Below are 18,630 nucleotides of genomic sequence, written 5' to 3' on the forward strand. Positions count from 1 at the left end.
ATTCCCGCCTTATCCATTGAGCTTCTATCGAATGGTGAAGTAAAACGTCGGTCCCGGTTTCTCCTGTCTCGTCAGAGGCGCTGGAGCAGAAATCCCACGTTAGAGGAAGGCCATGCCCCGGGGGGCGTAGTGCCAATAGTTTCGTTTTTTTACATTCAGGGATTTGTTCGGCATAAATCGACACTTACGCTAGATGTAATCTCAATGAAATTTTTTAATCTTTTCCGATTTTATTATTTTTAGCAAAATACTTTCGTCTCTTGATTGCATTTTTTTTTGTTGTTGTTCACTCTCTTTCGCTCTCAGTTCACCCAATTGTTCATGCATTGTTTTTTTTCGCATTCCGATCATTACATATTGGCCTAACAATGTTTGTTTTGTTTTTCTTGTATCGTTTTACTTAACCAATCAGAGCAAAACTCTATTCCGTTACAATTGTTTTCCTACAAACTGCTGAAATCTCTACCCAATCAAGAACCAACTTCTATTTGCCTGACGGGGCTTGATGTGTTATTGTGTGTTTGTGATTATATTCGTTAAGGTAAAGGTGATGAGTTGAGTCAACTTTTCGCGTGCTTTCGTTAGCGTCCTTTTGTCTATGGTTTGTTTGGTTTTGTTTGTGTGTGGTTTATTTGCATGCACCAGGCCTGTAAGCTTCCTTTTTTTTATAAGTGTATGCGATTTTTCAGCTTTTTCTTTACAAATGCACATAAACTGTTTGCTTATCGCTTATCGTCAACAAATTAATAAAATAATTTAACCAAAGTTTCAACAGGGTTATTCTGCACTATGTTTACACTACATCATGGGAGGATTTAGCACACAAATTTACAGACTAGATAATTCTACGTGGAAAACGAATAATTGCAATAATAAATACAGTGATGGGGCAATCTCAATCGAATTTGGAGAGAGCAAATCATAATTAAGATTAAAAAATACTTCTCGGATTTCTCGATTCGTAGAGTCCTGTTTGCAACTAAAGTTCTCCTTTGGATTTAGCCTTGTTGTTTTTGGTTAAGTAATGTGTGCGCTACTTATAATTCTAACTAATCAACTCAATTCTCGTTTGTTTTTGTTTTTAACACAATCAGCTGCTCACAGAACCACCACGCGGAGTGGTTGTAGTGTGACTATGTTTGAATTGTGGGAAAGCACTTTGCTAAAACCTAAATCTTCAGTCTAGGATCCCCGTTGCCGTTACTGCCTTTTCACAGAAAAAGAAGGAAACACAAATCAACGCGAGTGTGCAAAGTAAAAAAAAAGTAGTGATGTGTCATCTAAGAATCTAAAGCAGCAACAGAGAACTGAACACAAACAAGACAAAATTAGGACTTGGAGAAAAACCGAAAGCGTAACTTAGCTCTACTCGAGCGCGATGCCCTGGATCCAGGAGCTGAGGTCGCTGCTGTCCGACTCCATCACGATCTCCTGCGGTGAGTCGGGCGTCAGCAGGATCTGGGCGGCGGTTCGACCGCTCAGGTACGCACCGTGCACGGTCGAGTAAAAGTTCGAGTGCGTGTGCTCGCCGGCGAACAGCACCGACGGCTGGAAGGAGGAGGGAAAGAGACGCGTTGTAATGGCGAAATAGTAGTTTATGCAACAAGTTGCAAAAAGAGGTTTTTTCAGCACGTGTCGTACATATATTCAACGAGGTTCACCGAGGATAAATACGACGAGTGCTGAAAAACTCAAGTTTTGCAACGAGTTCCATGTATGAAATCAAGTATTTTGTCAATAAATCGTTTGAATAAAAAAATGATGAAAAGTATTACTTTTCAAAACACGTGCTGAAAAGTAGAACTTTTCAGCATTTTATTGAAAAGTGTTGCGATTCGATTCTGTTATTTTTGGTACAGAAAAGTAGGCTATTTTGTCGTTCAAGAATGACAGGAAAAGTAGTACAGTCATCCCACATATTCGGAACACCCACAAATTCGGAACACTTTTGTGGTAATTTGTCAATAGGATGCAAAATGCAACTTTTCTATCGTCCCTGCTATTTTTAGGACCTTTATTTGGTAATTCTCTTGCTATTTCACTAGTAAAAATAGTACTTTTTGAACAAAAAACCTCATTTCAAGACTATTTTATCCAGAGCAGCAAAACACTGCCTTCAAATTGCCTGTTCCATAATTGTGGGATGTTATTGTGCCTCCCACAATTGTGGAACACCAGAATTTTATTGATATTTTGAAGTGTGTGTGAAGTCATTTTTTTTGCAAAAAAATGTGTACTCCTGAAAAGAAAAAAAAGTTTGTTTACATCGTAAAAAAAAGGTGTTCCGAATTTGTGGATTTCAAGGTCAATGTTTTTCTTTAAAAACTTGATATAAAACGTAAAAATATACAGCAAGTCTATACATCAATCGAAAGATCGCAAGAAAGGCTTTCACATGAAGGAAGCAGCATAATGTTCAATTATCGATTTTCTATGATTTCTTGAATGATAGTATTTTGAAAAATGTTTGTTTTAGTCTTTTTAATTCTTCCATTTTTTGAAAAAAAAAATGCTTGTTTTGAAATTTTTGGAGTTTTTATAATGTTTGAAATGTTTGTTTTTCTTTTTATATTTTGCTTTTTCCGGTATTATTTTTGTAGTGCGGTGCCTGTGTGGACGCGCAGTCCTGTTTTTTCGTGTTATTTTCCGTCTCTTTTATGTCGCTGTTCGAGTGCATGGGGTGATTGGTCATTATAATTAAATAATGGCATCAGTAGTGCGGTGCCTGTGTGGACGCGCAGTCCTGTTTTTTCGTGTTATTTTCCGTCTCTTTTATGTCGCTGTTCGAGTGCATGGGGTGATTGGTCATTATAATTAAATAATGGCATCAGTAGTGTGGTGCCTGTGTGGACGCGCAGTCCTGTTTTTTTTTTTCGTTTTATTTTCCGTCTCTTTTGTGTCGCTATTTGTGTACATGGGGTGATTGGTCATTATAATTAAATAATGGCATCAGTAGTGCGGTGCCTGTGTGGACGCGCAGTCCTGTTTTTTCGTGTTATTTTCCGTCTCTTTTATGTCGCTGTTCGAGTGCATGGGGTGATTGGTCATTATAATTAAATAATGGCATCAGTAGTGTGGTGCCTGTGTGGACGCGCAGTCCTGTTTTTTCGTGTTATTTTCCGTCTCTTTTATGTCGCTGTTCGAGTGCATGGGGTGATTGGTCATTATAATTAAATAATGGCATCAGTAGTGTGGTGCCTGTGTGGACGCGCAGTCCTGTTTTTTTTTTCGTTTTATTTTCCGTCTCTTTTGTGTCGCTATTTGTGTACATGGGGTGATTGGTCATTATAATTAAATAATGGCATCAGTAGTGTGGTGCCTGTGTGGACGCGCAGTCCTGTTTTTTTTTCGTGTTATTTTCCGTCTCTTTTGTGTCGCTATTTGTGTACTTGGGGTGATTGGTCATTATAATTAAATAATGGCATCAGTAGTGCGGTGCCTGTGTGGACGCGCAGTCCTGTTTTTTCGTGTTATTTTCCGTCTCTTTTATGTCGCTGTTCGAGTGCATGGGGTGATTGGTCATTATAATTAAATAATGGCATCAGTAGTGCGGTGCCTGTGTGGACGCGCAGTCCTGTTTTTTCGTGTTATTTTCCGTCTCTTTTATGTCGCTGTTCGAGTGCATGGGGTGATTGGTCATTATAATTAAATAATGGCATCAGTAGTGCGGTGCCTGTGTGGACGCGCAGTCCTGTTTTTTTTTTTCGTTTTATTTTCCGTCTCTTTTGTGTCGCTGTTCGAGTGCATGGGGTGATTGGTCATTATAATTAAATAATGGCATCAGTAGTGTGGTGCCTGTGTGGACACGCAGTCCTGTTTTTTTTTTCGTTTTATTTTCCGTCTCTTTTGTGTCGCTATTTGTGTACATGGGGTGATTGGTCATTATAATTAAATAATGGCATCAGTAGTGCGGTGCCTGTGTGGACGCGCAGTCCTGTTTTTTCGTGTTATTTTCCGTCTCTTTTATGTCGCTGTTCGAGTGCATGGGGTGATTGGTCATTATAATTAAATAATGGCATCAGTAGTGTGGTGCCTGTGTGGACGCGCAGTCCTGTTTTTTTTTTCGTTTTATTTTCCGTCTCTTTTGTGTCGCTATTTGTGTACATGGGGTGATTGGTCATTATAATTAAATAATGGCATCAGTAGTGCGGTGCCTGTGTGGACGCGCAGTCCTGTTTTTTCGTGTTATTTTCCGTCTCTTTTATGTCGCTGTTCGAGTGCATGGGGTGATTGGTCATTATAATTAAATAATGGCATCAGTAGTGTGGTGCCTGTGTGGACGCGCAGTCCTGTTTTTTTTTCGTGTTATTTTCCGTCTCTTTTGTGTCGCTATTTGTGTACATGGGGTGATTGGTCATTATAATTAAATAATGGCATCAGTAGTGCGGTGCCTGTGTGGACGCGCAGTCCTGTTTTTTCGTGTTATTTTCCGTCTCTTTTGTGTCGCTGTTCGAGTGCATGGGGTGATTGGATTTCTTCTTCTTCTTTTTTCATTAATTTTTTGTTCACGCGTTCGTTGGCCGATGAATTTTATTTTTGTTCTCTTTATATAGTTTTCGATAGAAACGATCCGATTTTTGTTTTTTGAGACAAGCAAGTCGTATTGCTGGATTAAGTCCTTTCCATATCATCGAGGATCGGAAGGCACGTCGACGGATATGTTTTAAGGCTTATGATATAAAATAATTTTAATGAATGAAGCCCTTCCTACATCACCGTTGATCGGAAGGCACGCCGACGGAGAATTTCTGGAGAATCGCGGTCGAATTAATACTATATTTAAATCCCTAGATAGGTATCTTTCCGCAGCCGGCTGCCTAAGATTTTTAAAATTTCAACCGATAAACAAATTGCTCATGGTCGCATCACCTACCACAGTGAATCCTGACCTCATACCCATCTTACTAACCCCTCAAAACTCATGTGATACTTTGTCGGAGACGCAGTCGATTTGGCGGTCCCATCACTCAAGTATCGGCTAACATTCCCATCCACTTCCCCGTGTCTTACCACTGGTCGTGGCCGGCGTCGGTATTGATCAGCACGATAGGGACCTTTGAAAATTGCGAAGGGGTGATGATTGGTTCCTACTTTTCATCTGTGGTCCACGGAGCAATGTTTGGGGGTCCTGGTCAATAACGAAGTAGCAGCTACGGGTAGACACCAATGCTATGCTATGCTATGCTTGCTTTTTCCGGTATTATTTTTTTTTGTAGTGATCATAATTTTTGTATTTTTTTATGTTATTCTGATGATTTTGTATTTTTGTTTATTTTAGATTTTATGAATTTTATGTGATTCTAGTTAGGCCATTGCAAATATTTTTCAAAGTTTATGTGCCCCCTTCAAAGTTGGCCTGAAAAATCAGGGGGCAAACATTCCTTTTTGGTATGTTTGGGTTTATTCAAAAATCTTTGAGCTTTTCTGTTTTTTTGTAATTCCTTTTTTTTGAATTTTTGATTTGATTCCTTTTTCCCCTTGTCGGGGCCGTGTTAAAAATCGGTTGCAATGTCGAAATATCGCCGAAACGCCGTCGTTATTGACTACAACGTCTTGCCGGTGAGACCGGACATCGAATCAGTTTCGAAATTCATCATCAACAACCTCGAACTGGACCTTAAAAAAGTTAACAACATCCAACTCAACAACTCTCGAAACCACGTCATCATCGAGCTAGGATCGCCGGAGGAAGCATGGGATCTAGCCGAACAGCACAACCTCCGGCATAAGGTAGGATGCAGAGGAAAAGTCTTCCGCATACCTATTTTCCCGGAGGACGACGCCGTTCAAATTCGCGTCCACGATCTGCCACCACAGATGCCGAGCGATGTAATCATCAACCATCTCGAGGCATTCGGGCAGGTCAGCTCCATTCGGAAAGAGGTCTGGCGAGAATATTTCCCAGGCATTCCGAATGGAGTTCGAGTTGTCCGGATGTACTTGGAGAAGCCAATTCCCTCCTTTATTAAGGTCGAGGGGGAATTAGCCTATGTGGTATACAACCAGCAAGTTAAAACTTGCCGCCATTGTGGAAAACCACTTCACCACGGAAAGAAATGTGCCGAAAGTTCAACGATTTCACCACCAACAACAACAACAACAACAACACCAGCACAACCACCAACAACAACAACAAAACCATCTTTTTTTTTTTTTTTTATTTATATTTATTCAAATTTCTTTTCCATGTACATTCATCCAGTTAAAATATTATTGAGTGTCCAATCACAAACGATGACTTTTCACCTCAATTTTAAATACTAGCAACTTTCATTTATTCATGAAATATTGTAGCTTTCGCTATTCAGTGATTTCAAATGTAGGAGGTCCTACATGTACAAAAGGGAAAAGGGATACCTTAAAACTAACTTATAAACTATATAATGAGCGGATCAATGCAGCTGAAGACTGCAATGATTTTTGTCGAAATGCATCAATTATCTTATTGGACATAACATCCAAAGTGTCAACTTCGGCTAATTGATGAAGTTCACTGGTGCTGAACCAGGGAGGAAGTTTCAGAATCATTTTCAGAATTTTGTTCTGAATCCTCTGAAGTTTTTTCTTCCTGGTTAAGCAACAGCTTGTCCAGATCGGCACAGCATAAAGCATGGCAGGTCTGAAAATTTGCTTATAAATTAACAGTTTATTCTTGAGACAAAGTCTAGAATTCCTGTTTATAAGTGGATACAAACATTTAATATATTTGTTACATTTAACCTGGATACTTTCAATGTGATCCTTGTAAGTAAGGTTTTTGTCAAAAGCAAGTCCAAGATATTTCACTTGATCCTCCCACTTTAAATTTACCTCATTCATCTTTATAATGTGATGACTTTTTGGTTTAAGAAAATCAGCCCTTGGTTTGTGAGGGAAAATAATAAGTTGAGTTTTTGCAGCATTTGGAGTAATTTTCCATTCTTTCAAATAAGAATTGAAAATATCCAAGCTTTTTTGTAATCTTCTTGTGATGACACGAAGGCTTCTGCCTTTGGCGGAGATGCTTGTGTCATCAGCAAAAAGTGATTTCTGACATCCTGGGGGCAAATCAGGCAAGTCAGAAGTAAAAATATTGTATAAAATTGGACCCAAAATGCTTCCTTGAGGGACGCCAGCACGTACAGGTAGTTGATCAGATTTGCTATTCTGATAACATACCTGCAGAGTACGATCCGTCAAATAATTTTGAATAATTTTCACGATATAAATCGGAAAATTAAACCTTTTCAATTTCGCAATCAAACCTTTATGCCAAACACTGTCAAATGCTTTTTCTATGTCTAGAAGAGCAGCGCCAGTAGAATAGCCCTCAGATTTGTTGCTTCGAATTAAATTTGAAACTCTCAACAACTGATGAGTAGTTGAATGCCCAAGGCGAAATCCAAACTGCTCATCAGCGAAAATTGAATTTTCATTAATGTGTGTCATCATTCTATTAAGAATTATTCTTTCGAATAATTTACTAATAGATGAAAGCAAACTAATGGGCCGATAGCTTGAGGCTTCAGCAGGATTTTTATCCGGTTTCAAAATCGGAATTACTTTGGCATTTTTCCAACTACTGGGAAAATATGCCAAATCAAAACATTTGTTGAAAATTTTGACCAAGCTACTTAAAGTTGCTTCTGGTAATTTTTTAATTAAAATGTAAAAAATGCCATCCTCACCAGGGGCTTTCATATTTTTAAATTTTTTGATAATAGATTTTATTTCATTCAGATCCGTATTAAAAACTTCATCTGATGAAAATTCTTGTTCAACAATATTCTGAAATTCTATTGAAATTTGATTTTCAATAGGACTCAAAACATTCAAGTTGAAATTATGAGCACTCTCAAACTGCTGAGCAAGTTTTTGAGCTTTTTCCCCATTAGTTAATAGAATATTATCACCATCTTTTAAAGAAGGGATGGGTTTTTGAGGTTTCTTAAGAACCTTTGAAAGTTTCCAAAAAGGTTTGGAATAAGGTTTAATTTGTTCGACATCTCTTGCGATTTTTTCATTTCGCAGGAGAGTGAATCTGTGGTCAATAACCTTTTGCAAATCTTTTTGAATTCGCTTCAGTGCAGGATCACGAGAACGTTGATACTGTCTTCGGCGAACATTTTTCAGACGAATCAGAAGCTGAAGATCGTCATCAATAATGGGAGAATCAAATTTGACTTGGACTTTAGGAATAGCAATATTTTGATACCCAGATTGGCCAGTCTCGTATGGCCTTCCAACGGAATACCCCTGAGGGATTTGGCCACTCCGGGTCTTGTGGCCAGAATATTCCGGTGGCTCTCAATAATTCCGGCTGGCCTGCCTCCGCTGTGGCATTGCGTGGCGGAATGGTTACGCTGTTCGCTTTGTAAGCGGATGATTCTGGGTTCGATTCCCATCTGCTGCAACCTTCCATCGGATGAGGAAGTAAAATGTCGGTCCCGGCTTTGGTTGTTAGGCCGTTAAGTCATTCCAGGTGTAGGAGTCGTCTCCATGCCATAAGTACAAACAACACAACAAACCAAGCCTACTCCGGTGGAATCGCTGGCGGCGGTTGGACCCGCAATCCAAAGGTCGTCTGTTCAAACACTGGGGTAGAAGGTTCCTTGGAGTAGAAAGAGGTTTGGGTGCTCTCCCCATTCAAGCCTTCGGACTCCTAGGTTCGAGCAGAAACTTGCAATAGAGACCACAAAAGACCCGGGGGTCGTTAATGTGGATGGTTTGATTTTTTGATTTTTTTGCCTCCGCTTGGGCTGCTTCTTGCTCCAGGCCAGCTGCTTTTCGGCCAACTGCTTCTGGACCTCCAGGCCATCTGCTTCCAGGTCCAGGTAGTTGTTTACTCCTCGGCGTCCAGCGATAGAATGATTTCCGTGGGCTGATCGAGCGGGGTTATATTGGCTCAGAATGGTGACGGATGCCCCGCCTCTTTGTGCCGGTTATCCCAAACCTCATCATTCGCTTTTTGTTGCAACTGTGTGGAAAATTCCACGCAACAGTGCCTTGTTGCGTTGCAGACCCCTTCCCCAGTACCAAGCATGCAACATTTTCGTAACGCGCGACATTTTTCGTTTTTCTGGATTGACACCTCACCAGAATAGAGCCCTTAGGACAAAGTTCTTTGTCAAAATTCAAATATACAAAATACAAATCTATTCGGTGACTCATCCAATTGATCCCAAAATTGGGACAAATAAACCGAAAAATGCGCTGCTTTTGTAATTAGTGGAAACAGCGTTAAATTTTTATGAACAATGAATCATACAATTTACGGTTTAAAACTTTTGTTTTCAACCTAAGGCAAGATAAATCTAAAGCATTAACATTTAAATCAAACATTTCAACTCACCTTCGACTGGTGCGGACTAGAGTACATTGGCTGGGCGATGTTTTCGATGTCATCCTGGGACGCCCCCACGGCGATCGCCGTGTACGACCCGCAGCTGTACGGCTGCTTGTGCCAGCTGGTGCACACGCACCGCTTTGGCTTTGGAATGAACGGGTCCTTGAGGAACTTTCGCAGAATTTCGGTGCACTTTTCCGCGACCACTTCGTGCGAGATGGTCTCCATGTACTCGGCTTCGCGGCCCGAAATCCACCCGAGCAGCAGCGTGTCGGACACCTTGGAGAAGGAGTAGATTTTTTTGAACCAGTTCGCCTTCAGGTACTCGTCCTGGTCGGCGTCCGGTTCGGGTTCGACCTGCTCCCAGAGGAACATGATTTCGCTGATTTTCGCATTCAGGAAGGGCCGATCGTACTCGAGGAAGATCTTGTCAACGGTGCCGTACAGCAGCGCGTCGATTGATTCCATTTTGTACACCGGCAGGCTTGGCACGAACATCGTTCGGCCGTGTTCCTTGAGCACACCCAGCGGAAGCGTGCAAATCACATGGTCCGCCTCGTAGACGGTTCCGTCGTCGCACTCGAGCTGCACGTTTGACGTGTAATGCTTGAAGCTATTCTCATTGGTATCACTAGTGCTGGCTGTGGCGGTGGAGGCGGGTTTGCCCCCGATCGGGACTTCCGTCACGGTTTTGTCCGAATCGTCAGAGTCGAGCTCTTCTTCGTCCTCCTCGAGGATTGTGTCCGAATTGTTATTGCCCGAGTGAGCCCGGCCCGCTTTCCGCTTCCAGTGAATGGTCTTCACCGGACAAGACAGCACGATATTTTCCCGCGGCAACGTATCACAAAGTGGCTTCAGAATCGAGCTGTACCCCGTGGGCAGGACAATGTTTCCGCCCTGCAGTTCCGTGTAGCTGCCCAGCTCGAGCAGATCTATCTCGTCCATGTTGTGGCAGCCCGTAATGCACGTTTCCCGCTTCAGCAAACACTCGAATATCAACTTCTTCAAGTGCTTCTCCTTCTGGTCGTCAACGTTGTTCAAATACAGCTCCGCTTCCAGGTTGATGTGCTCGCCGACGCTGTGAATGTCCGGCGGTGGCAGGTACTGGCACAGGAAGTACTCCTCACACCGCCGCAGAAAGCACACGTACGCCTCGTAAATCTCCTGCAGCGTCTGGAACGGGACCTGGCGCCCATCCTCGGTGGCCGCGACCACCTTGTGCGGTTTCGGGATGTTGATGATGCTGATCAGGCCGTGCTGCATGGCCAGCTCGAACATCGGATTGCCGAGCACGCCGTGGATCCAGTTGGCACCGAGTTCGACCTGAAATAACGGAGTTGGAATTACGAGCTTTTATCGGTATTTTTCGGTGGAATTAAACTCTCAAATCCGTAGTACCCGTTTAATTGGGCAAATCTGTGATTTTAAACAAGCAGTCTATCCCCCTCTTACTTGACGTGAACTGTCACTTGAGCAAAAGAGATAGACCATGTTGTCCAAACTGTTACTACGGAAATATTAGAAGAAATAAATGAAACTGATAGGTGGATATGAGTAAATTTTAAGCAAAATTGGTTAAGATTAACCCATTGATACTCGAGCCTGAAGTTTAAAAAAAAATGTTTTTCATACACAAATTACATTTTTAAATCGTAATAACTTTTCAGGACCGAGTTATACAGCTTTGGCATGTTATACAAAGTTGTAGAACATTAAATTTCCAATGAGAATCACACTTTTGGGAAAATTTGGATGAAGACAAACCGGTAAGAAAGCTTTAATTTTCATACATTTTTTCAATTTTTCCCATACAAATTTCACCCTTGAGTATCAATGGGTAAATGTTGACCGATTATGCTCATATTTGATCCAGAGTCCTAAAACAGGTCAAGGAACAATAATCAGCTAGTGGAGAGAGGTTTTGGAAAAAAGTCCCATATTCTGGCCACCCTAGTGCACACACACAAATGTGTGTCATTCAAATGACTTCAGGACGGTCAAAAGAAATAAGGTGAAAAACATAAACATAAAGATTTCTGTGAGTAAAATATCAATCAAAGTGAAATGGAAACCAGTATATGACAGAACAAGCTAGCAACTTAAATTTCGTAGTAATAGTTCAATAGTGCAATAGGGCGAAACTGCGTTTGTTAACAAGCACTTACTTGACGTGAACTGTCACTCGTTTACAAACGCGTATTCGCCCTATTGAATTGTTACTACGGAATTGTTGCTAATACCCACAAATAACAAAAAAAAGGGCGTAGCTCCAAATCGTCACTGTTTACATGAAATTAGAAATTAAAATACATATACAGTACATGTTCAGCAACTAGGCTGAGAACGTAGCCCAGTCACCGAATGCTGCTCGCTAACTTGGCTGAACGATAAATAACGAGGGGACCACCGATGCATAATATTTTCCAGATGAAATATAAAAATAAAAGTTACTCAAATTTATTTACATCTATATTTCTTTAATTGTGACATGAAATTAAATAAAAGGTTAATAACAGTTTTTTTTTATTTATTGAACATGATTTTTGCATCCATTAACCCCTCGGTCGTTTCGGTTTGTTTTGGTTTTTTGACGTTTGTGGCTACGGCCCAGTTAAAAGCAGCCCAGTTGAACAACGCCCAGTTACCGAACAACTACTGTATGCTTGCAAAAAGTGCGTCCATGCCGGGAATTTTCGGGAAAAAAATCCCGGGATATTCCCAAAACCGGGAAATCCTGGGAATGTTCATATTTTGTCCCGAAAATTCCCAAAAAAGAACAAAAAAAAAATCAAATTTTGGTTCAGAGATTCAGACTTGGTTGTGGGGGGGGAGGGGGGTCACCATCGCTTCATACAAAAAAAAGATCTGGTTTGTATAAAAATTGTCCACGAGGGGGGAGGGGTCTGAGATTTCCAAAAAATGTCCACGTGGTTTATGGATGGTCCTTTTTACAGTAAATCTAAGAGGGGTGCGAAAATGTTTATTATTATTTTTTCTTGTCTAAGAAAATATTGCTCCTAAAAAGGCGTCATCCACAAAGTATGTCACGCTAAAATCGCCCAAAATTAACCCCCCCTCCCCCCTATGTCACACTTTGGCACGCTGGCTCTGACCCCCCTCGAAAAGTACGTCACGTTTGGTCGGACCCCCCCCCCCCACTATCTTGTTTTTTTCACAATTTTATCATGATTTTTAAAAAGGATTATTTTTGAATTCGGAATTTAATCGAGAATGTTTTTAATTTATACAGGTTGCATTTGGATTTGTTTATTTTGTTCAATATTGTAATGATAGAAATCACCATCACCATCAGACCGATTCTTAGCGAAGCTACACAAAAATGCCACATTATTCAATTTTCAATGTATTTTTTCAAATGAAAGATTTCATTTTTATTATGATTAAATAATTGCAATGTGCTTTAAATGCGTTTTCTTACCTCAAAAGCCAAAAATATTAACCAAATGAAGTCTGTAAGTGCATCTCCAGCGCTGGGTGCAAACATCGAAGCAAAGCTAATTTGCACCCGACGTCAACCCCATCGCGGTACCTGTCGCGGTAGCAAATTTGCTCTCAGTTCTTCGGGATTTCACTTTGCTACCCGGTATTCAGTCTGTTTGCTACCGCTTCAAATGGAATTATGCACGGAAAAATCGAATCAAGCACGGAAAAAAAATAAAAAAATTTAAAAAAAATCAAAAAATTTCAAAAAATTTCAAAAAAATTCAAAAAAATTCAAAAATTCAAAAATTCAAAAATTCAAAAATTCAAAAATTCAAAAATTCAAAAATTCAAAAATTCAAAAATTCAAAAAATCAAAAATTCAAAAATTCAAAAATTCAAAAATTCAAAAATTCAAAAATTCAAAAATTTAAAAATTCAAAAATTCAAAAATTCAAAAATTCAAAAATTCAAAAATTCAAAAATTCAAAAATTCAAAAATTCAAAAATTCAAAAATTCAAAATCTAATCTAATCTAATCAGACCCTAGCGCAGCCAATCTTTCGAAGGGATCCTGGAGAGTGCCTTAGGTTAGATGACGCCTAGCACTCTTCTTGTCATTTATTAACATTTGTAGTGCGCCATTGCATTGAAATGCATTGAAACATCACAAGCGTTAAAGCGGCCAGGCCTACTGCGTAAAGCCGTATCGCAGAGATGACTCGTAATTGGGTTGAGTTTGAGCACTGAGTGTTCGAACAACAACACAATTCTGAATCGACAGGGGAGGAAGAAGCGTGGGGACACACCACCATACGCTCCGAGATTTTGGTTGTATTCGTTGGGAGCACCATGCTAAGAAGGTTTGGTACTCCGGGACCCTCTGGGATGGGACATTGTATTTCCACGAATGCCCTGGACACTATTTGCCGTGGTTATAGCGCCACAACTCGCTCTCTGTAACAGTATTCCTAATTCCAGTCCACGCTCACCAAGTCGTCATGGCCTAGTGGTTAGCATTTTTGCTTACCAATCCAAAGGACGGGGGATCGAACCCCGCCTCGAGCGACTTTGATTTTTCGTTCATATTCATCATTTCAAATTCATGTGTTCTTAACTTTCTCGTTGGGAGCAGATGGGCATCGAACCCAGAACCATTCGCTTACAAAGCGAACACCGTAACCAGTCAGCCACGGCCGCTCCTTTTCAAAAATTCAAAAATTCAAAAATTCAAAAATTCAAAAATTCAAAAATTCAAAAATTCAAAAATTCAAAAATTCAAAAATTCAAAAATTCAAAAATTCAAAAATTCAAAAATTCAAAAATTCAAAAATTCAAAAATTCAAAAATTCAAAAATTCAAAAATTCAAAAATTCAAAAATTCAAAAATTCAAAAATTCAAAAATTCAGAAATTCAAAAATTCAAAAATTCAAAAATTCAAAAATTCAAAAATTCAAAAATTTAAAAATTCAAAAATTCAATTTGAATTTGAATTTTTAAATTTTTGAATTTTTGAATGTTTGAATTTTTGAATTTTTGAATTTTTGAATTTTTGAATTTTTGAATTTTTGAATTTTTGAATTTTTGAATTTTTGAATTTTTGAATTTTTGAATTTTTGAATTTTTGAATTTTTGAATTTTTGAATTTTTGAATTTTCGAATTTTTGAATTTTTGAATTTTTAAATTTTTGAATTTTTGAATTTTTGAATTTTTGATTTGTTTTGAATTTTTGATTTGTTTTGAATTTTTAAATTTTTGTTTTTTTTTGAATTTTTGAATTTTTTTGAATTTTTGAATTTTTGAATCATACATCATACATATCATAAAGAGAGCAGACATATAAAAAGCATTCAAAACTTTGCCCCCCGGCTTGCCGGTACTTGTCGGGTATCAGAAAATGAGTACCCGACAGGTACCGACACATATTTTTCTTCTACAGATGAACTTGAGATCAAATTTGATACCTGCTTTGCTACGCGCGGTGGGAGACTCGGGGGCAAACTCGAGAGCAAATTTGGTGGGAATCAAATCGGGTAGCAAATAGTTAAACTTTCGACATTTTCGAAAAATGAAATTCTTTGAAATTTTCAATAGGATTAAAAAGTTTAATAAACTTTTAGCATTTCTAGGCATGAATCAACACATAATTATTGATTTTGAAGGTAAACGAGAGCAAAAAATGATAAAAACCCATATTTGCCCCCCGCGGTGGGCTTGTTTCGGTGGCAAATTTGCTACCCTAGCGGTGGGGATGACGGAGTTTTTTCAAGGTGGCAAATTTGATCTCGGTATTCATAAGCCGGGTGCAAATTTGATTTGCACCCCAGCGCTGCAGATGCCCTAAGCCATTGAACGGGAGATGATTTTTTCATAAATCTGCTCCTTTCGTTGTCCCGTCAAGGAAAGAAATGACTGGCAAAATCTCAAATTTGAACCAATTCTATCACTTTAAGGAGCAAAAGATTTGTTTTTCATTTCGTGATAATGTGTAGAAGAGCAAAAGTCTAAAAAAATCAAACTGGTCCTTTCAAAAGTCCAGTTTTACGATGTTGTCCCGTCACGCTACATTTTCATTTCAGCACAGGTACTATGGGAGCGTTCTTTTATTACGTAACGCAGTAGGGGGGAGGGGGGTCGGAGGCCGTGTTACGCTCCATACAAACTTTTTAAAATTTGTATGGAAATTTTGTTACGAGGGGGGGGGGGAGGGGGTCTAAAAGTCCGATTTTTCGCGTTACGTAATAAAAGAACGCTCCCTATATGGTTCATTCTACATGACATTTTTTTGTAGGAAATCTTCCCAAATATGTAATAACATTGGGGGGTTTCTTCTTTTATTTTGCCACTACAGCCAAAACGCTGAAAAAAACTTGGGATATTTTTTTCAAAAAACTAGCCGAAGAATCTGTCATTCCAAAGCATCAAAAACTCTGTTTCTTAAAGCCTTGAATCGTGTTTGATTTATGAGTAAAGTTTATCAAACATTAAACTTTTGAAGCTATATTTAAAAATGAATTTTCAGTGTTAAAGAAATAGTCTAGCGTGACGTCACAGTCTCACGTACCCCCCCTCTCCCCCTTGTCACACTTACAACAACCCCCCCTCCCCCCCCCCCTAGAGCGTGATGTACTTTATGGATGACGCCAAACATGATATATCATTTAAGAAGTGAGCACCTAAAATTCCTCGATATGACTCAAAACGGTACAGGCTAATACCAGCGATTCAGTTAGGGACCATCCATAAACCACGTGGACAACTTAGGGGGGGGGGGGGGAGGTATGGCGATTGTCCACGGTCCATACAAAAAAGATTTTTTTTCTATGGACGATTGTCCACGAAGGGGGGGGGGGGGTTGAGATTTCCAAAAAAGTGTCCACGTGGTTTATGGATGGTCCCTTACTCCGAATCATGGACGAGCTTTAACATCGTAAAATCGTGTTAGTTGCATTTATTGCTTAATTTACCACCGTTACAAAATTACATTACAATTACAAATAGAAAATACGAAATAAGATTATTTCGAAACAATTCCAAGCGAAATTACCAAAAAAGTTTTTCTTTGGACATAGAAAATATGTAAGCAAAGTTTACCGAAATCTCAGAGAAAATCTTTTATTTTCTCGCGACTCGCAACCTTCTATAATTATATGCCTTAGTTCATCTGCACACTTTGGCGTGTACTTTACTAATATTAGTCATATTGTATTGTAAATATCACAACATTGTCCTATTTGTTATTGAGGTTTTTCTATATAATAAAGAAAGACAAAATTCACAATTTCGATGCCTCGAAAATGTATTGGCCGATCAGAGCGATGATTAGAGATTTAAAAAGTAGATAATGCTACAAATTGTAAAAATAAGCATTTTTCGAATTCTTTTCGATAATAGTGCTGTGAAGCTGAGTTTTTCTAAACTCAAACGGGTGCTGAAAAGTACTTTTCAGTGCTATTATTTTTGACGATGAAATGTAGTCCGTTCATCATAGGTGAATAACAGGTAAGGAAGAAGTTTCACAAACTGAATTGCAAACATGTTTTATTTGACGTAACTGCCAGGTTTACAAATATGAACATTAAGAATGGCTAATATTAGTGCTAATTTACCCTGCTAACAAAACATGCTGCGTGCAAAATCCCACGTAGCTTTCGCAAATCTAAACGCAAAGTGCAGCACAGTCTTCGCCATAAATAAATATATCTTATCAGCGCCAGTAAAGACATTTCACCAGCGACACCAACAAAGCTGACATTGCAATAAGAGGAAGCCAGCCAGAGCCACTCAATTGCACTGCCCAAATTTCAGATAATAATCAATATCAACATCGGCAAAAGCTTGGCCGCAATCCTTACATAAGGCTTAAAAAGCTAAATGCAAAATCGTCTCGTCACAACAGGCGCCTCATCCTCCTACCCTCCCCTACTTGAATCTTCCTCTTCCAAAATACACCCAAAAAAGGCTTTTCCCCAAAGGGAAGACGATTACTACCTTCTGCGTGCCCATGTCGATTCCGATGATCCGCCCGCCGACGCGGTTCCGCGCCTCCAAAATCGCAAAATCCGTACACCCGTTCTTGGCCAGATGGTTCGCCGACGACAGCCCAGCCATTCCAGCACCGATTATGATCACTTTGTATTTCCGTTTCTTCGACGGCGCACCACTTTTCCCCGAACCAGACGGAGCCTCGTCGGCCATGGTTCCGTCGTCGTTGCGAACCCCTGCGACGGCGACACTACACTCTTAGCACCAGCACCGATTTCCCGGAAGTCTTTGGGCCCAACCGCAGGGGTGAAAAACGGCTAACGGAGCGAAATTCGCAGACCCGCACCTGTGAAATTTTCGATTTTTTTCACTCTCGGCGAACGCGAAGAAAAACACCAACCCGTCAGCCAAAAATTTTGGAATGTCAAAAAGGGAAAGAAAAAAACAAATGACGTTTTTGGGAAGCGTGAAGTTGGCCCTTTTTGGGTCAGTTATAAATTACGCACACAAATTTATTTTTAGAAAATTAATTTAAAAATACCTACTCAAGTATTGTTTGAAATTAATTTTAAAGTTTTGCTCTCTGGATGTTTTATGAAATCGTCATGAGTCAAGCGTATTCAAAAACACTTAAAACGCAAAAAGTTTTTTTATATTGGTCCTTTTAAAAACAATGTTGGGGGCCGTTGTGGGTTTGTAAACAAAGAGTGTGTCCTGCTCACGCTAGAGGATGTTTACATCTGGCATGAAAGGGACACACTCTTTGTTTACAAACCCACAACGGCCCTTTGGCATTGTTTTGCTAGAGTTTGTTGAAAAACGAAACGGAAAAAAAACTCGCAAAAAACCTGTTGCTATAATAACACTTATTTTTTTATCAAAATATCTGAGATCCGGCCTCAAAAAAGTGTATAAATAACACAATAACTTTTGATAGGGTTGTCAGATCTTCACTGTTTTCGACGCGTTGGAAAGGTCTTTCAAATAGCTTTCTAAAAATATATAGCATCTTACAAAAACACCCTTTTTAAAATCTTTCGATGTTTAACTGAAATCGTTTTTAAAGCATAACTTTTGAAATACTTTTCTAAACTTTATAATATTAACTATGGTCTTGTTGGACCCCAAGACGGATCGAATGAGACCAAAACGGTCCAAATCGGTTCAGCCAGTCTGGAGATAATCGTGTGCATAATTTTCGGTGCACGTACTTACAGGCATACACACACGCAGACATTTGTTCAGAATTTGATTCTGAGTCGATAGGTATATGTGAAGGTGGTTCTACGAGGTTGAATAAAGAAGTTCATTTTTCGAGTGATTTTATAGCCTTTCCTCATTGAGGTGAGGAAGGCAAAAACAATCCACTTTTGTGTG

General features: G+C 39.5%; 1 protein-coding gene across 1 annotated transcript; it reads right to left on the reverse strand.

The window, feature by feature from the left end:
* Nucleotides 1-196: 196 nt before the first annotated feature.
* On the reverse strand, nt 197-17,675 carry LOC120431509 (peroxisomal N(1)-acetyl-spermine/spermidine oxidase-like). Its single transcript, XM_039596610.2, is given in 5 exon segments — nt 197-1,548; nt 9,332-10,648; nt 17,260-17,386; nt 17,388-17,445; nt 17,448-17,675. Coding segments are annotated over 5 exon segments (1,704 nt in total). The 5' UTR covers nt 17,467-17,675; the 3' UTR covers nt 197-1,365.
* Nucleotides 17,676-18,630: the final 955 nt, after the last annotated feature.

Source organism: Culex pipiens, chromosome 3 (assembly GCF_016801865.2).
Source record: "Culex pipiens pallens isolate TS chromosome 3, TS_CPP_V2, whole genome shotgun sequence".
Classification (NCBI taxonomy): domain Eukaryota; kingdom Metazoa; phylum Arthropoda; class Insecta; order Diptera; family Culicidae; genus Culex; species Culex pipiens.